Source organism: Tilletiaria anomala (genome assembly GCF_000711695.1).
Source record: "Tilletiaria anomala UBC 951 chromosome Unknown K437scaffold_12, whole genome shotgun sequence".
Taxonomy (NCBI): Eukaryota; Fungi; Basidiomycota; class Exobasidiomycetes; order Georgefischeriales; family Tilletiariaceae; genus Tilletiaria; species Tilletiaria anomala.
This window is the reverse complement of record NW_013547010.1, coordinates 227,142-244,361: the sequence shown is the minus strand read 5'-3', so window position 1 is coordinate 244,361 and position 17,220 is coordinate 227,142. Positions and strand designations below refer to the sequence as shown.

The 17,220-nt window shown below is 54.6% G+C and overlaps 3 protein-coding genes across 3 annotated transcripts; 2 read left to right on the top strand and 1 right to left on the bottom strand.

The window, feature by feature from the left end:
• The first annotated feature begins 278 nt into the window (after positions 1-278).
• Positions 279-1,472, top strand: K437DRAFT_254491 (uncharacterized protein). Its single transcript, XM_013389676.1, has 4 exons — positions 279-506; positions 581-736; positions 833-1,240; positions 1,315-1,472. The coding sequence occupies exons 1-4, from the start codon at positions 450-452 to the stop codon at positions 1,342-1,344; spliced, it is 651 nt and encodes a 216-aa protein (XP_013245130.1). The 5' UTR covers positions 279-449; the 3' UTR covers positions 1,345-1,472.
• K437DRAFT_254489 (uncharacterized protein) lies at positions 1,403-5,174 on the bottom strand. Its single transcript, XM_013389675.1, has 7 exons — positions 4,868-5,174; positions 4,438-4,789; positions 3,972-4,363; positions 3,763-3,915; positions 3,584-3,698; positions 3,420-3,511; positions 1,403-3,357 (listed from the first exon to the last, which is right to left on the bottom strand). The coding sequence occupies exons 1-7, from the start codon at positions 5,042-5,044 to the stop codon at positions 1,465-1,467; spliced, it is 3,174 nt and encodes a 1,057-aa protein (XP_013245129.1). The 5' UTR covers positions 5,045-5,174; the 3' UTR covers positions 1,403-1,464.
• A 178-nt stretch (positions 5,175-5,352) lies between these two features.
• On the top strand, positions 5,353-16,612 carry K437DRAFT_293207 (DUF913-domain-containing protein). Its single transcript, XM_013389674.1, has 7 exons — positions 5,353-5,757; positions 5,843-6,139; positions 6,205-10,116; positions 10,176-12,697; positions 12,759-12,891; positions 12,959-15,393; positions 15,473-16,612. The coding sequence occupies exons 1-7, from the start codon at positions 5,719-5,721 to the stop codon at positions 16,230-16,232; spliced, it is 10,098 nt and encodes a 3,365-aa protein (XP_013245128.1). The 5' UTR covers positions 5,353-5,718; the 3' UTR covers positions 16,233-16,612.
• Positions 16,613-17,220: the final 608 nt, after the last annotated feature.

Below are 17,220 nucleotides of genomic sequence, written 5' to 3'. Positions count from 1 at the left end.
GGGGGTGGGGCTCGCATCGGCTGCGTGGAGTGCAATGCGCGTGCGAAAGTGCAAAGTTGTGCATGCTGCTGGTGATTTGCAGGACAAGCACTACTGTGTGAATCACCGTAACTTCCCAATTTGCACGACACAAACTTGGCCCTAGTTTTCTCCCCAGCCCCACACGTTGACTAGCGCTGCTCCTGCGCTCCGCACCCCCCCCGCCCCTCCCCAGGCATCTTTCTCTCAATCTCTCGCTCGCGCTTGTAAGTTTCCGACGTTGTCCACCCAGGGTTGCACACGACGATGGATCTCACCTCACACCCAGGTCTCCCTCCCATACATGCTACAGCGCGGAACGTTGCTATTAGCGTTTGCCTCCCTGTTTGTGTTCGAGTACTGAAGAGCTTGACCGCGGTGCTCACTTCTACTAATCTGTTGGAGTCGCAAGGCAAATCCGCGCAGCCATCATGCGCGTTTTCTCGGGAGTGCTGCTGCTTCTTGCATCGTTGCAGGCAGCCCAAGCGGTATGTGGGAGTCATTCGTCAGGAAAACAGTCGCTCGAATATTCCAAGCTGATCCAGCAGATATTCTCCCGTAGGTCTACTTTTACATGGAATCGGGTGGAAAGAAGTGCTTCATTGAGGAGCTCCCCAATGATACCGTCGTCGTTGGACACTACATGGCGGAGGAGTGGGATCAGCAAGAGAGCAAGTTCGTCATGCACGAAGACCTTGGCATCAAGATTGCAATCAAGGTGTGTGTGTCTTCCATGAACCTGCTAGCTGCTGCTGCATGCATTCGAGCATTGGGCTGCAGCGGTCTGAAATCGAACTTTTTTGCGCTGTCGTAGGAGATGACAACGGAGCACGTCCTGACTTCCTCTCGAGGGCCGTCGGAAGGCAAGTTTGCATTCACCTCTCACGAGTCTGGTGACCACCAGATCTGCTTGACTACGGATTACACAGAGTCTCATCGGCGTAGCCAGGGGCAGGTGCGGATGCATTTGGACATCATCATCGGAGATGCCAAGCCAGACAATACTGGCCGTAACAAGCAGCACGTTGAGAGTTTGGCGGAGAGGGTGCGCGACTTGAACGCCAAAGTGCATGATATCAAGAAGGAGCAACAGTTCCAACGAGAGCGTGAGGCTCTCTTCCGAGATCTTAGCGAAAAAACAAATACCAGGGCCATCTACTGGAGTGCAATCCAGATGTTTGTGCTCTTAGGGACCTGCATCTGGCAGCTCAGACATCTCAGGGTCAGTGAATGACACCAATGCATAGCTAATCGCAAGGCATCTTCTAACAAATTACGTTACTTTCCACTTCGCAGGTCTTTTTCGAGGACAAGAAGCTTCGTTGATCCAGTCTCAGCGACCTGGCGGCAGTGCAGGCGTAGCACAGATCACTTCAAATATTGTAGCATACAGCAGGCATGTGATTACGATTGTCACCCTTTCTATTGTACAGAATTGCCAATGCATCACACCTCTCCCAGCACGAATTGTTCAACCTCGTCGGTCTTCCAAACGCTGCTTGTATGGTTTGTCGGCCCTTCCGGAGAGTGATTTGGTGACATTCCGCCTTCGTCGAACACAACATGCCCCTCTCTAGCTGACGGCCGGCTGTACCTCGCTGTTGGTGGTCTAGGCCTGTTTCGTGGGGCAAAGCGTGCAAGAAAAGGGGAGACCCGCTCGAAGATGGAGCGACCGACTGAACCGCTCCAATCGAGAACGTAGGAGAGCAGAAGTTCGAGTTCGCCTTCGTCCTCTGGATCGGCGGCGCCATTCATGCGTGCGTACGGAAGCTCGTCCTCCCCCTGCTGTGCTTGAATCTTGAGCGCCATTGCTTCGGCTTTCTCTTGCGCAGCGACAAACTTGAGGACATCCTTGACTGTCACTAGACCGGCCAGATTGCCGTACTTGGATACTAAAATCACTCGCGGGCCCATCTTCTTGAACAGGTCCATGACGACTTCGAGAGCCATGGCCGGCGGGACTGAAAGAGGGGTTTGATCCACCCATCCACCAAGATCCAATTCGTCGTCCTCGCCTTCGCCGTTGACTCCGCCATCAGCATCGTCAAGGTCTGAACCTTCGCTCTCTTCATCTCCTTCTCCGGCTCGGGCGTGAGACATCAAGCATTCCTCGTCAAGCCGACTTTGCCCAGGCGTGCGAGGAGTCACAGGGCCGTCCCCACCAAATGATGGAAGCAGCGGTGTGATGAGAATTTTTACGTTCCTACGGGCGGCCGTCTCAGGCGAGCGCATGAAGACAATTTGAGTCCGTGGTCCGAGATTCCGAGATCGTTTCGCGTTGCCAAGGGCGTAGCGCAGCTCGGTCTTGCCCACATAGCCAAGGAGGGTGCCATCTGATGGGCCTTGCACCAGCGGGAATCCTTTGTAGCTATCTTCCGATAGCCTTCGCTCAAGCTCCTCGAGTGTCATACCAGTAGCATATACCGTGACAGGATTCTGCTTCATGACATCCTGCACAGGAATGCCAAAAGCGTGCTCGTCCTTGTCGAGGAAGGGGTAGCCGTTGAAGCGAATCATTTGCTCTGCGATACCGCCTTTGCCGTACCAATCCCCGATGCCCTTGGTGACCATTACCACGATCATTGTCGGTAAGATGTACGTCAACGCTCCAGTGAGCTCGAACATGATGACAACGACCGCTACAGTGATGCGCGTCACGCCAGCCAGAGCTGCTGCTGCACCAAGGAAGGCATATGTCCCGGGTGTGATGCAGGGGACGTCGGGCTCGCAGGCAGCAAAGAAGGCAGCGTTCGGAATGGCCTGGTGCAGCGCTTTGACCAGTATGCCGACCATACGTCCAAAGGTGGCACCGATCGCCATAGAAGGCACAAAGATGCCGGCCGGTACTTTACAGCCGTACGAGATGATGACAAGGGCGAAGCGGATGATCGTGGCCAAAAGCAAAGAGTTGACCATCCGCCACTGCGCGGAACTTTGGCACAAGTTGTCGTAGTCGCCACCGCCTTCACATTCTCTAAACAAAATTTCGAGAGACTCTGTCATGTCGATGCGTAAAAATTTATTGAAATAGGCGACTGACGCCGTGAGCATCGCGAGGATGGCTGCTTCTGATATGCCGTGCGATGCGAGGTGGTTCCTGCGGAAACTTTGCACCTGTAGGTTATACTTGATGACCAGCGCACCGTAGAGGCCGCCAAAGACGCCAATCAGAAGGTAGAAAAGGATCTCAAAGTAGTGCCAATCCCGATCGTAGGAGACTTGAAACAGGACAAGTTTCCCGGTTCGGAACGGGTTCATGAAAGATAGCGTGACCGTTGCTGCCAAAGCGCACAGAAAGCTGCGCCACATGGTTGTCGCTGGGAAGTTGTAGGCCATTTCCTACCGCCACGAATGGAAGTTTCAGTCAAATGTGTTCTTGAATCTGGCGTCCGCGAACTCACCTCGAGAGAGAAAAGCACGCCGCCAATCGGCGAACCAAAGGCTACGGCAACTCCTGCTGCGCTGCTTGCTGTCAGAAGTTCCCGCATTTTTGCTGTTGTAGCCAAGGAGAAATATCGTCAGTCACCCTCGAGCATTTCGAGTAAAGGAACGAGGTTGCACACACCTTGACTGCGCGTCAGCTCCCGAAAGAAGGAGGAAACAATGTTACCAATGCAGCAAGCAACGTGCACGGCCGGCCCTTCCTTTCCAACGCTGAGACCGGACGCGATTGCCAGCGGCTACGTTGTCGAAAGTCGAGTGAATCAGCCGACATCAACCGATTCTCATGTGAAAGCAACTCACAAGTGTTAGACTTTTAATCACGAACGTCCAGACACCCAGGTATCCGTTGATGATAAATCCCGCCAGAATGCACTTGATCTCGCTGATGCCGCTTCCAGCGGCGTAAGGTGCGAAAGCCTGGACAAGCCATGCACATGTCGACGACAGAACAACCTGGCAGGGTGTTGAGTGTCAGTCTAATGTATAACTTTATCATTGGGAATGCTCACCGCTGCAAAAACATAAACAAACCAGGCAGGGAGGGTCCAGGTGGACCACGGCACCCAGTCGGTACATGTTTCGCTCAGGTTGCCTGTCTGTCCTTGTCCATCTGCTCGAGAGGTAAATTGAGAATGATACCATAGAGCAGTCTCCATCGCTCGGCCAGCGAGCGCAACAGTCAGATTTGAAGTGCTATTCAATGAATCTGGCATTGCAATGGCCTTCCCGGGGGGCCTTGGAAGCGGATTCATGCTGCCCCCCAGACCACCTGGGTCCATTGTCTCCCAACAGCAAAACTTTGCATTAAGCCACCAACCAGCTTTGCAGTATCCTTGCTTCAGGTCAGATGCCCACTCTGTGGCAATGCTGATAATGGCCATGTTTATACCGATAAAGATTCCTGCAAGAGAAAAGCGGAAGGCTGGCACGGTCACTACGGCCAAATAGGTCGGCTGGATGGCGAATGCAACGCACCGACAAGCACGACCACGCCACTATCAGCTGCTGCAGCGGCTGTTGCAACGACGAACCTCCAGGCCCACCAAGCTTTTCGCCCCCAAAAGTTGCGCATCGGCCACCATCTTGGCGGCCGTTCGTGTGGGGCAAAGCCGAGCTGTCCCCAATCCGCCGTATCACTATTAGCTAGACGCGCTTGGACACCGGCTGCACTGGTATATGCTGCAGACGTAGACCCATTGGAGGCGAGCGGTCCATCACTCGAGTGAAACCGTCGCACTACTCCTGCTGTCTGCAAACGCTTGGCGCTAGCTCGAGCGAGCCTAGCACGCTCGCGTGATCCATCCACAAGCCAATCTACGGTCGAGAACTAGCGAGTCATAGATACTACATATTAGCGCGCGAAAGCGTAGTGTAGTCCATCATTTTTGTTTCAAGTCACACTCACACTCTCATACCGTTTGATCTCGTCTAGCGCGTCTTCGTCTTGTTCAGCTGGCGCAGGTAAGCCTTCCACTGATCTCGCTGCTGAGCCCCGACGCCCCGGCGTTAGAGGTGGAGTTACAGAAGTCGAGGCGCGCCGCTGGCCGGCCGCAGAAGACTCTGCGCCATTGGGATCCGGCATGCTGCATGCATGTCGCAGTCAGAGCGAATGATTAGGTGAGAAGACGGATGTCATGCAACTCGGACCCCCGTAATGCATCAAAGGAGTAGAGAGCACGCACTGAGATCAGCAAGCTGCTTGCACGTCCAAGGGCTGCCAACGATTCATGTCATAATGTTGGTCCAAAGCGGACAAGACTCGTCAATCTCCTGCTCTCCAAGTCTTCACTCGGGGCGCGCCTCCAGGCGCGGAACAGAAGAGACCCGCCTCACAACAAAATGACATACACATCAGTCCATACATTAGTTTTCGATGCTATCTTCTTCACATGTCGCTATTATTTTCTCGCCTTCGCTATACGGCATCTCATGTGCTACTCTTTCTGAAGCTGGTCTGAAGCGCCGTCAGGGTCAGTAACGTCTTTGGGGAGATTGAAGCCAACCCGCAAGAAGCTGAGCGCTGCGGCAGACGTCGAAGGAGCGACTCCGCTGCGGCGTCGACAGCACACGCAATCAAAGCTCCGCCAGTGCTGAACTTGAGCAGCTAACAAATTCGAATCACAAATACCATTCAACGACGAGGAGCAGACAGAAGAAGACGCACTGCAAGGCTCACTCTGTAGCAAGCACCTTTGTGGTACTCTAGCCTGTCGCCTTTTATATTGTAGTAGCGCGCCAAGGTGACGACTGCGCACCATGAAGATCACAAAGACACCAAAGAGGCTTGCGCCACCTGTAAGTGCAGCTTATGCTGCTTTCAACGAATCCGATCGCATTTTAACTGACTCTCACTCTGTGCGGTGATCATTCTTGTTTACAGATCGTGCAAGTCTCGCATCTGCTGCAGCGTATTCAGGCTGCCGCGGACGACGAGCTGCCGGCGATTCTTGATCCAATCAGCGAATGGTGCTGGCCCAGAGGCGATCTGCACTACTGGTCTTCGACACTGAATCGCTTCGATGACATCTTTGAAGAAACGTGCAAAGACTATGAGCTCTTCAAGCTGCAGCTCAACGAATTCACGCCCAATCGGAAGCGGTTACTCGTTTCGATCCTGCGCTTCAGCAGGCTGTTGATGGAAAACTGCACAAACAGAAAGCTGTACGCATCGTATGAGGTAAGCTTGGCATATTATGTGGAGCGTTTGCGACTCTTGCTGACCTGCACTGCCACTGTCTACAGCGTTTGCACGACTTACTTCTGACAAGAGACCTGGACATTCTGGAGGAGACACTACGTCTGTTGCTGCGTCCAGCTCAGCAGCATTCAGCCTCTGGCGGAGCTCGCAACAATGAGCTTGCCATCGCGCAAGGTCGGTTGTCCACTCTGGCCGTCATTTGGACTCCTCGGGACTTCGGGATTTCAATGCTTCAGCTCAGCAAGGATGACTTCCCGGTCCCTCCGGAGGCCGACTCGGTTCGCTTTTCGTTTTACAGGCGCAAGGGGGGAAATGAGGAAGCTGGCCCGTCCAATGCTGCCATCTCTGCCGCAGTGTTGAGCACTAGTCGTTCGCAAGCTGCACCCATGTCTGTCGACCCGATGGCTATGTCCCTCGATCTCGAGGATCTCCGCGCCAACACAAGCTTCGGGACTCCATCCAGACTGCCCCGGTCCCATAGCCGAGTTGGGAGCTCTTCGCAAGGCGCCACCTCCGGCCCGACTGACACTCCGGCACAAGGTTCTGCATGCACGCAGGGATCGACACAAGAGGGCATGGTTACCATCGATATGCGCAACATCACTGCAAGCGGAAAGTCTTGCATGGATGTCGTGGCAGACGCTATCGAGACGCACAAAATTCCAGAAACACAACACTTTGAACTCTTTCAGCGCGTCAGGGCTGTCTTTGCGATGCGCGATGCAGAATCACGCCACAAATTGCTTACCTGCCGGCTGCTCGCTATCTCCTGCTATGCACATACAGTGTCCGAAAGCGTCGCCAACGCGCATCTGTTCCTCTTTGAACCAGAGGCCATTCGTGGAATTGCTGATTTGATTTCTCTGGAGAGTACGCCATCCATGCGAATCGCTTCTAGCGCTCTGTACGCGCTCGATGGTCTGGCCAAGTTCCGCACTAAGACAACAGATGTGTTCAATGCAGTCAGCGTGTCGGTCAATCATGGAATGTTGCTGCAGAATGTGCGCCTCCTCATCGAGAAGCTCACCGAAGTCCCATCGGAGCAACCGCAGTCTGGCCCTCAGAAGCAAATTTGCAATCAAAAAGGACATGGGGACTTGGGTCACTATGCCGATGCCGTATTCACCATGGTCGCCGCAGTCACCACCTTCAGTGGCCCGGCCATGACGGTTGCGTCTGCTGGATTGATGCCGCTGCTGGTCCACATCATCCGGGAATGCAAGTCGAGACGATACCTAGTGCAAAGGAGCGTTTCACGCGCCATTGGACTCATTGACAGTTTGGTTTATGCACTGCCGACCGCCTTCAACATCTTCTGCGAGGCGCACGGCCAGGACGTCTATGTTGCGAGGATTGAGGAGGAAGTCGAGTTCGACATTCAGCACCCCGAGTCGGACACAGAGGTACTCGCGACGCCGCGCACGGATGGCGAGGCCGACTCGCGCGACAACCTCTATGGCAAACTTTCCTTTGGAGGCGCATCGCTGTTGCGCAATCTTTTCAAGTCTATCGCACACATGATGACGTCTGCGGGTACGGCTGAAGGATTGCGCAACCTGATCGACACCTCTCTCCTCGAGTCAATTCGCAAGATCATGACGCATAGACGCACTTTCGGCCCGCAAATTTTGTCTCTTGCCATCAACATTATGGCCAATTTTGTCCACAACGAGCCGACAAGCCTGGCGACGATTCAGGAAAAGAAGCTCCCGGAGAAGTTCTTCGAAGTGGTCGAGGAGGACATCGAGGCCAACTTTGAGGTTATCGCAGCTATTCCGAATGCGATCGGCGCAATCTGCCTGAACCAGACTGGCCTCAATCTCTTCAATTCAAAGCCGGTTGTTGAAAAGCTCATCGATTTGCTCGTCTCCGATCGACACGTCGAAGTTCTTGAAGATCGCGAGAACGCAACCATGTTTGGCACCGCCATTGATGAGCTCGTCCGCCATCATCCAAGCGTCAAGGACAAGGTAATATCTTCGCTGCTACGCGCTTTGACAAAGATCATTGAGCGTGGGTCCGAGTGGTCTGCCGACAAAGACCAGCCACCCAAGAACGGACCTAAGCTTGCTGGCCCGCAAGACACCGCACCGCAAATATACGATCTCGAAATGGTTCCAGCGTCGGTAGAGTCTCCGGCTGATTCATTCCTGAGTCGGCAGCCAAGCGTTACACTGAGTGATTTGATAATGGATGAGACGGAAACGAACACCAAAAAGGAAGATCCCGCAACCGTCAATGCGGCAATCGCCGCCATGGATGCAATGGCTCGATTTCTTGAAGGTTTCTTTCAGACGCCGGCACACTGCAAAGATTTCGTCCGCGCGGATGGGCTGGACCTCATCTTCAAGTTCTACGAATTGCCTTGCCTTCCGTACAACTTCTGCGCGTCGTTCACGGCCGACTCCCTCGTGGCGTTGCTCCGAGCGATGACGGAGATGAGCGCACATACCGTCCTCGGACTACTGACAAAGGAAGTCAGGAAGTCGTTGGCCGCCACGAAGCATGTCTGGCTCGAGTCTCGCAACAATGGCTCTGGGATGATCCCGTTGCTTTCGCCCAGAACGAAAGATGAGTTTGTCAACAGCAACCAGTCGTTCCGCCAGCTCGTCACTCTCAACGCCCGCATCAACTTGCTCTCTGATTTGTGCCAGCATTTCACGTATGCAGGGTCGAGGATGCCGTCTACCTTTTTGCAGAACCTCAACAGCACCAATGTCAGTGCACCTACCTCTCTCCTCGAGGATCTTGGGCAATTGCTACAGGATTGCATGTGGGAAAACTTAATGCTCAAAGCTTCGACACCTTCCCCAGCATCCGCAGAGGACAAAGAGATGGCTGCAGCAAAACCCACAAAATTTTCAGGTCTTTCTGAGGACATCATCGATGAAGTCCCCGGAGCAAGTCCGAGCAAGAAAATGGAAGCTGAGATCGGATCGAAGGGTGCCAAAAGCCATCAACTGGAGAAACTGCCGGAGGCATTGAAGCAGAACACCACTGTGCTGCGGTACCTTGCCTCGCAAATTCCAGCCTGTTTAAACTTTCTCTTTCACGAGCTCGTACGTCTGCTCTTCTACCGCCGCAACCCCGACGAGTTCCACAAGGCTCAAGCCGCGACAGCAGCAACGACAGTTGCGAAAGCCTTGTCTCAGAGCCTGGTCTGGCGCGACTCGAAGAACCCGTGCAACGACTTCGCCTTTGCGACACTCATGATTGACTATGTCGACGGTCTAATCTATGATTTCAAGTCTAGCGCTCATGGCGGAGTGCATATCCTAGTGCTTTCCGCACTCGAAGGTGCTGGCGGAGTGGACAGGCTTTTGGAAATGTTCTTACGCTATGCTCAAGAGGTCGATCTGCATTTCGAAGGCGAGCGCAAGATCGCAGAGTCCGAAGAGGATGTTATTCGGCTAGGCCATGCGTGCGGGGGTCTGAGGGTCTGCCTACACTTAATGCAAAATCTGGTTGCCTCTAAGCCCTTGCTTGACTCTCCGCAACTCGTCATCATTCAGCAAGGCGGCGTTGACTCTTTCAATCCGTCTAAGTTCATCGTGACGGTTCGTGCACGCTTTCTGCGCGCGATCAAGTCTGTCTGGGACAAGGATTGGCTCTTCTCTCTTCCTCTGCTCATCAATCGCTGGCTGGTCAAGATTGTGCTAGTCATCGTTCGTGGTGAGGGCGAGGAAGAGGAGCAGACTGAAAAACCTTCGTCTTCAAGCCGACTGAGCGTGGCTGGGCTCAGCGGTGGCCTATCAGTTGCCTTGGCTGGCTTGACTGGTGCGCGTAGCCCCCTGGCATCGTCATTAACAGGAATTACTACTCCTCACACGCCGATTGTCGCAGATGAGACTCGAGTCAGTCAGTTGTCGGAGATGGGCTTCCCGACAGCCTCTGCGCGACGAGCTCTACAGAGGACACATAACAGCTCCAGTGCTGCTCTCGAATACCTGCTCACAGTGAGTCACTTGTCCTAAGACTTCAGAACACACCGCTGACCGCCTGTTCGATGATGCAGCATCCCGCCTTGGTGGACAATCCTCCCGAGGAGCCCGAACTGACAGCACCAAGTGCGACAGCCGCCGCCATCGAATCCGCAACTACGGGTCTTGCGGAGGCCAGTACAGGTGTACCGCCACCATCTTCTGAAACACAATCTGCAGGGACACATGATGCCGGCGCTGCCGACGTTTCACTGCCAACGCAAACCCCAGAATCGAGCGTAAATGCCTCTTCTGGAATGGAAGGCATGGACGTTGATCGGCCAGCTTCAGCCACCGAAAAGGGAAAAGAGAAGGTTCATGATGATGGGGTGATCAATTTCAAGGAAGACCTCGATGCACTCAGGGCTCAGATGAAGGAGCATGTCTGCCAGCGCATTCTTACCCTCGCAGATCATCACGAAGCTCTCGTGTTTGATGCTAAGGAGGCGTTCGCCGTCGTTGGGAACAGCGTCACCATACTGGACGAGCTTGTGGAAACCTTACCCAAGTACTTTGCCGAGAGGTCCACATCTGATGACAGAGTGATCAAGGTCCGCTTGCACCTCCTTGCACTCATCTTGAATGACGCCGAACTCGCCAAACAGGTCGACGAAGCCAGAGCAACCCGGCTCATGAGGGCTGTGTCGGCTGTGGAAAGGCTAGACGAGGCTTCGGGTGCTTCCTACTCGCTGTTGGTGGCGGCATTTCTCTTCACGCTCGCAGAGCGTCTCAAGGAGGTCCCGCTTCTGGAGGAGTCCGCCTGGGAAAAGGGAGAGGTAGCTGTGAAGCGCGGGCTAACTGGCGGGCTGTTCAAGGAGGAGGCGAAGACCCATCTCGGCAAAGTCATCGCATTCCTTCGAGACAATGCCGCCACAGCCGATAACGAGACTCTTCTTGCGGTCTACCGCCTTCTGGTCGTCATTACCCGCAGGAGCGACATTGCCTTGGCAATGGTTCAGGCGGATGGTATCGCTGCCTTGCTGGCGCCCATCAGGGAAGGCCCGATCGAGCGCACTTCCGGATGCCAGTCATATATCATTATGATATTGCGGCACATTATCGAGGACAACGCGGTTCTGAAAGCTGTGATGCAGCAAAATTTGCGCTGCACGGTCGAGCAAGCACGGACCAAGTCGATCAACTCCTCTTCACTCTTATCCTATAACAATTCTTCGGCTTGGCGGGACGCTGATGTGTTTATCAAGGTGGTGGAAGAGTCTCTCACAATGGACGACTATTCCAAGACCCAGCAATCGGGTCTGTTGTCGCTGAAGGTCAACACAACTTCTGAGGACGACATTTCCAACTTGCCGGACGAACGGGGAAATGTCAATGGCAAGCCAGAAGTGCCAAATGGCGATGTGCAGAAGCCGACGCCTGCTCAGGCGACAGAACAATCGGATCTGGTCATTACGCACCTCATGGCAGAACTGATGTCAGCGCCGTTACTTGTAGCCCATTCCACCAAGAGCGAGGTACCCGCAGCATCAGTGTCGATTGTCACGAAGGATCAAGATCAAGAGGCGTCTAAAATAGCCCAAGAAGAAATTGGAAAATCGGAAGAGGAAAAGAAGTCGGATGTTCGCCATTTCTACTATTGCTTCATCATGCAGCTTCTTGCCGAACTTCTCTCTTCGTACGACAGCTGTAAACTCAGTTTTCTCAGCTATAACAAGAAGCGGCCAGCCATATCTGGGGCTCCCCCACCCAAAGCACGTTCTGGCGCCCTCAACTACTTCTACAACGAACTTGTGTTCATGAGTGGTAAGACATCTCAAGCGCCTGCCTCGGAGTTCCGCCAAGGAAAGGCAATCTCCAACCTCTCAATGTCGGTCATTGTTGCACTCACAGCCGACACCGCCAGCAACATTGCTCTCAAGGACGTCAATCCTGAGCTCATCACGGTGCGCAAGCTTGTCCTCGACGGTCTCAGCAAGGCCTTGCGCGAGGTCCCATTGGTTGCAGAGTCACCCGAATCGAATTATGGAAAGATTTCGATGCTCTCCGATCTTTGCTATCGATTGCTCACTGCCAAGCCCAACAGCACAGGCACAGCTCGACAGAATGAGGATCTCAGTCTTCACATGGCGAAACTGATGTTGGAAAAGAATTTCGTGGCAGCATTGACCGCCGCCTTGGCAGACATCGATCTGAATCTGCCAATCGCCAAGCCAGTGCTGGAGAGTGTGCTCAAACCATTGGAGCATCTTGCGAAAGTGTCCATCCGCATGGGAAAACCCGAGAAGAAAGGCGCTGCCACCTCTCAAAGTGCTCACCGTGACCGCCCGTTCTTCATGTTCCCTCGCGAAGGAAGAGACGAAGAGGATGAAGACATGAGTCCAGAATTCGATGAGGACTCGGAGGGCGCATTGGATGAAGAGGAGCGTATGCGAGACGAGACGCCAGACTTCTACCGCAACAGTAGTCTGGGCATGCATACTGGCGATCTCGAGGCTGGCGCGTACGATGAAGAGATGAGCGAAGATGAGATGGATGAGGACGAGGAGGACGTTGACATGGAGGAGTACGACAGTGATGAGACTGGCAGCGATCTGAGGTGAGTGCAACATCATCAATATGGAGCCGGGCTTCACTGCTCACGGTACTCACTCTTGCAGCAGCAGCGACGAGGAGGAGGATGAAGATGATATCGAGGTCATCGATATGGACGACGACGATGACGAAGAGGACATTGATGATGAGGGGTTGGATGATCTAGATGAGGACGACGAGGATGCGTGGACTGACGATGTAAGTCATTTGTCATGGCATCAAGACTCGTGGGAACAGCCTGCTGACAAGTGTATATCCGCTTTAGGAGGAAGCAAGCGAGGGCGATGAGGACGCTGAAGAGCTTGACTTTGTGCTGGAGGTCGGAGAAGAAATGGAAGGACTGCCGCGACCCTCATTCCTGGCTGACGGGGTCGATGATGCTCAACCAGCGGAAGCATTCTCAAGCAACATCTTCGGCAGCGAGCCTGAAGAGGACATCGATGACGACGGCGATGACTCTGTCGATGACCAGTACGACAACGGTGATTTTGCCGAGCTTGAGCTCGATGAACGCTACCCGGCAACACTCGCGCCCTCTAGTTCAGATCGCTTCGGTGCCAACTGGGCATGGGCGTCCAATCAGACCACAGCGCGAGGGACAGGCGGTATTCCTTACATGTTTGTGGGCCGCTCTGCTGGCAATTCTTCAAGCGCCGACCATTGGCCTTCAACCAGCCGCCTTCTTGAAGGCTCCTCCCGCACTGGTCGGGGCAGCAGAAATGACGATGTTGCATCGCATCCGCTGTTGGAAGACCGCGCCCCTGATTCTGCACATCAATCATCGCCTGGTCAGCGTCTTCCAAGGCGTCGCCTGGCCGGTGGTGCGGCGCTCGGTGGTGGGCAGTCCCGGTTCATGAATGCGTTGGAAGCGGCGGTCGGGGGTGGAGCGATGCAATTCCTCGAAGCGGTGCTTTCACGAGCTCAGCAGTCCTTGGAACACGAGGGGATAGGCGAAGAACTTCGTGTCTCGATCACTACACCCGGCGATAGTGGCGCTCCCCGCATCCATGTAGACGGGCTGACTGTCGCTGGAAATGCTGCGAGCGGCCAGCGCTCGAACAGACCTGGCACGCGCACCGAACCCCAGGCGAGAGACCCCATTTCTGCACTTCAGGAATTCGTTCCGATGAGCACGGCAGCAAGGTGGCAGCAAGAGGCATCCATCATCTATGGACTTGCTGTAGAGAAGCTGGAACGTCCCAATGTGCTCAAGAATGAGATCCACAATCTGTTCTTGCCTGCTTATTGGCGCAGGAAGCGGGAGCAACAGGCAAGAGATGCTGAGGCCAAGGCTGAAAAGGAGCGCCAAGAGAAAGAAAAGAAAGAGAAACAAGAACAACAGGAGAAAGACAAAGAAAAGCAGAAATTGAAGCAGGAAGAAGACAAAGCGAGTCGGGTAGGGGAAGGAGAAGAACAATCTGCATCCGCGTCAACGACGGAAATTACCCTTCAAAGTGGCCAAGATGTCGAGATGGAGGACGAGTCGCAGCCGAACCTGGAGCTCGGATCACTGGAGCAAGGCTTGGCAGAGCTCAGCAACACTGATGCCGGGCGGGACACCATTGACGGTGCAGATGCGGACGTGTCAACCGGAGGGAGTGGACATGCCACTGAACATCCATCGCAGCCACCTGTCCAGGCCGTAAATCTTGCTGGTCCGACCTCTTCTACCACACAACGGATCACAGTCATGATCCATGGGCGCGAGGTCGATATTACCGATTCTGGCATCGATGTCGAATTCCTGGAGGCCCTTCCCGACGACATGAGGGAGGAGATTGTCGAGCAGCACTTGCGCGAGCGACAGGCTGCTAGCCTTACCTCCGGGCAGAACACCAGCATTGCACCCGAGTTCCTAGAAGCGCTTCCACCAGACATCCGCGCTGAAGTCATCCAGCAGGAACTGATCAGCAATAGGGTTCGCGCCGCTCGCAACGCATCGAGACCTTCTGGAGAAGCTGATGCCGGGGCCGAAGAGGATGACGAAGGCCAAAATGAGCCCGGGGACGATGATCATGGTGGGCCCAACGCTTCGCATGCAAGTAGACCTGCGGCTCCTGTTCGATCCGGCACGCCACCCGCAGCAGACGAAGTCAAAAAGCCGCCTCCAAGAGACGCAATTCAGCTGCTGGACAAAGCCGGCCTTGCTACGCTCGTTCGTCTTCTTTTCTTCCCGCAACTGGACGCGCGTTCTTCCGGTCTCCACAGAGTCCTCACGCACCTTACAGAGAATGCAAGAACGAGATCAGAATTACTCAACCTTCTCTTGATGATTCTTTGGGACGGTGCCAGTGACACGGCTGCCGTCGACAAGTCTTATGCTGCGATGAGCGCCAAAATCACCAAGGCCTTCGCCACTCCCATCAAGACGACTGGGAAGAAGGGTTTGACGACCCCGGGCTCTCTTCCTCCCCACTTGCAAACACCAACAGTGGCTCCCATCTCCGGGACGGGAGACGAAGCTCCGTATTTGATCGCGCTGCGCTGCGTGGAGTGTCTACTGGGTCTTGCTGGGGCGAATGAACAAGTATCTGAATATTTTCTCAAGGAAGACGCGCGCCCATCGAAAAAGGGCAAGGGCAAGGACAAGGACAGGCTGGGTGAGAAGTTCGGCAACGCGCCTATCGGCACCCTGTTAGCTCTCCTGGAGCGGCCTGTCATTCTTCAACACGCCTCGCTGCTCGACAGCCTCATTGCTTTGTAAGTGTTCGGTGTTTTTAATCCGCTTTAATCTCCTCTCGAATCACGCACTAAATTTCCTCGTCTCTCTTCGCAACAGGTTGAACACGGTCTCGAAGCCACTAGCCAACCAACCCAAGCAATCGGAAGAGCCCGCTGGCTCCGACAAGAAAGAAGCTCCTGACGCTGCACCAGAGGTACACGAGAGCGGGACAGGTCAGATGGATGCTGCACATGCGTCCAACAACAATGGGGCAGAGCCAGAGGCTGGTCCATCAACCAACAAAGCTGCAGACGCATCCGATAACGGACAAAAAGAGCAGAAAGGATTGTTTCTCACCGCCCAACGCCTCAACCCTCATCTGCCGGCGGATCGTCTTTCAGCTGTGGTCAAGCCTTTGGGTACCGCCATTTCCTCGCGCGGTTTTCAGAACACTCTGTCGGTCGCATCGAACCTGGCACATATCGATGGCGCGCGCGAGGTGATCAGCGATTCGTTCAAGCGGTCCGCAGAAGCAGCGTCGCATTCGCTCATGGCTGATCTCGATGCCTTGCTGCAAGCCCTTCCGCCCAGGCCGGCAGCTTTACCTGCCACGAGTTCGCTCGAGAATGAAGATGCACCCATGCACAGCGTGGATGGCACATTATCGCTTACTGCCCCAGCACCGCAAGGCTCTGGCACAGCGACGTCCACCCCTATGAATGGCGTCGCTGGCAGCGGCGAAGTGCGTTCGTTGCAGGACATCTCCGCAGGCAAGGCTCAAAGCCCTGCACTTGCTTCGCTTGCTTCTCCCTCGAGCGCGCAGGCTGTCTTCCTGCGCTCGCTCCGCGCGTTGGACTACTTGCTCACTGGCAAGTGAGAACCGCAAGCTCTCGGACGGACTCAATTAATCACTGGAGGCAAACCTCCAGCCAGGCAAGCAGAAGTGTAATTCTAAATAGAAATTTCGTTAGGTATGTATGGAATCTAAGGGACGAACAATGCGCGGTCCAGACGATGGAAATTGTCCCTCTTCCCTGGCATGGCCAGCTCTCCTTTGAATGGAAAGAAAGCTGGGAATTGTGCCAAGTCGAGAGTGGAGAGTATGCTCTAGGTCCCCGCGAGCGCCTGCTTTCACCATCGCAACCCCCAACAAGCGGAGACACGGCGAGCAAGTGACTCTATTAGCGGAGACCGGGGTTATTTTAGACATTGGTTTCTTCTGGCAACCCGCGCGCCGCTGCGCAGCTCAGTATGCATGGACATTTATATGAGTTACGAGGTCGAGACGCCCAAGTTCGAAGTGGAGGTTTCCTCCTCTGTCCCTATCTCTCCCGCATCTATCGATGTTGGCGATTTCTTCAGCCCTCGCGCCGCGGCGGATGGGTCACGTGCTAAAGCCTCAGTTCCGCCACGCTGGAAGTGTGCACGTCTTCGTTCACTCGCGTGGCTTTCCTCTCTTCCCCGTCGTAGAGGTTGCACCGAATTGCACTCTGCTGGTTTTGCCTCAGCAATTTTCTGTGGCTATATCGTTCGGCCGTCTGCACGGCGTGAGGCCGCAGTGCAGAGATGAGCTTGGACAGCAAGCTCCATCACTGCCAGTTCTTTACACATTGCCATCGTCGATATCGGACAGACTCCCGTCTGCGGTCGCTGAACAAGTGCGAGGCTGTGCGCAGCTAGGCTTCTTTGGCACGCTCGTCCACTTGCCGATCCCGTCGACGGGTCATTGCGTTGTTTGCCGAGCTGGTGTCTCGCCGAAACCGAGGGCGGTAACTGCCCGAAGGAGAGCGCGGGGCACAAGCAAGGAAGGCAACAGCAAGAAGACAAGCAAGAAGCGGGAGCACGGCGGTTCTTATCAAAGCCGT

Coding starts and splice junctions, on each gene's coding strand:
- K437DRAFT_254491 (XM_013389676.1), top strand. CDS start 450: ATGCGCGTTTTCTCGGGAGTGCTGCTGCTTCTTGCATCGTTGCAGGCA. Junction 737..832: donor GCATCAAGATTGCAATCAAG/GTGTGTGTGTCT, acceptor GCGCTGTCGTAG/GAGATGACAACGGAGCACGT. Junction 1,241..1,314: donor GGCAGCTCAGACATCTCAGG/GTCAGTGAATGA, acceptor TCCACTTCGCAG/GTCTTTTTCGAGGACAAGAA.
- K437DRAFT_254489 (XM_013389675.1), bottom strand. CDS start 5,044: ATGCCGGATCCCAATGGCGCAGAGTCTTCTGCGGCCGGCCAGCGGCGC. Junction 4,364..4,437: donor TGGCGTGGTCGTGCTTGTCG/GTGCGTTGCATT, acceptor TTTCTCTTGCAG/GAATCTTTATCGGTATAAAC. Junction 3,358..3,419: donor GCGTGCTTTTCTCTCTCGAG/GTGAGTTCGCGG, acceptor TCGTGGCGGTAG/GAAATGGCCTACAACTTCCC.
- K437DRAFT_293207 (XM_013389674.1), top strand. CDS start 5,719: ATGAAGATCACAAAGACACCAAAGAGGCTTGCGCCACCT. Junction 6,140..6,204: donor AGCTGTACGCATCGTATGAG/GTAAGCTTGGCA, acceptor CACTGTCTACAG/CGTTTGCACGACTTACTTCT. Junction 12,698..12,758: donor GAGACTGGCAGCGATCTGAG/GTGAGTGCAACA, acceptor TCACTCTTGCAG/CAGCAGCGACGAGGAGGAGG.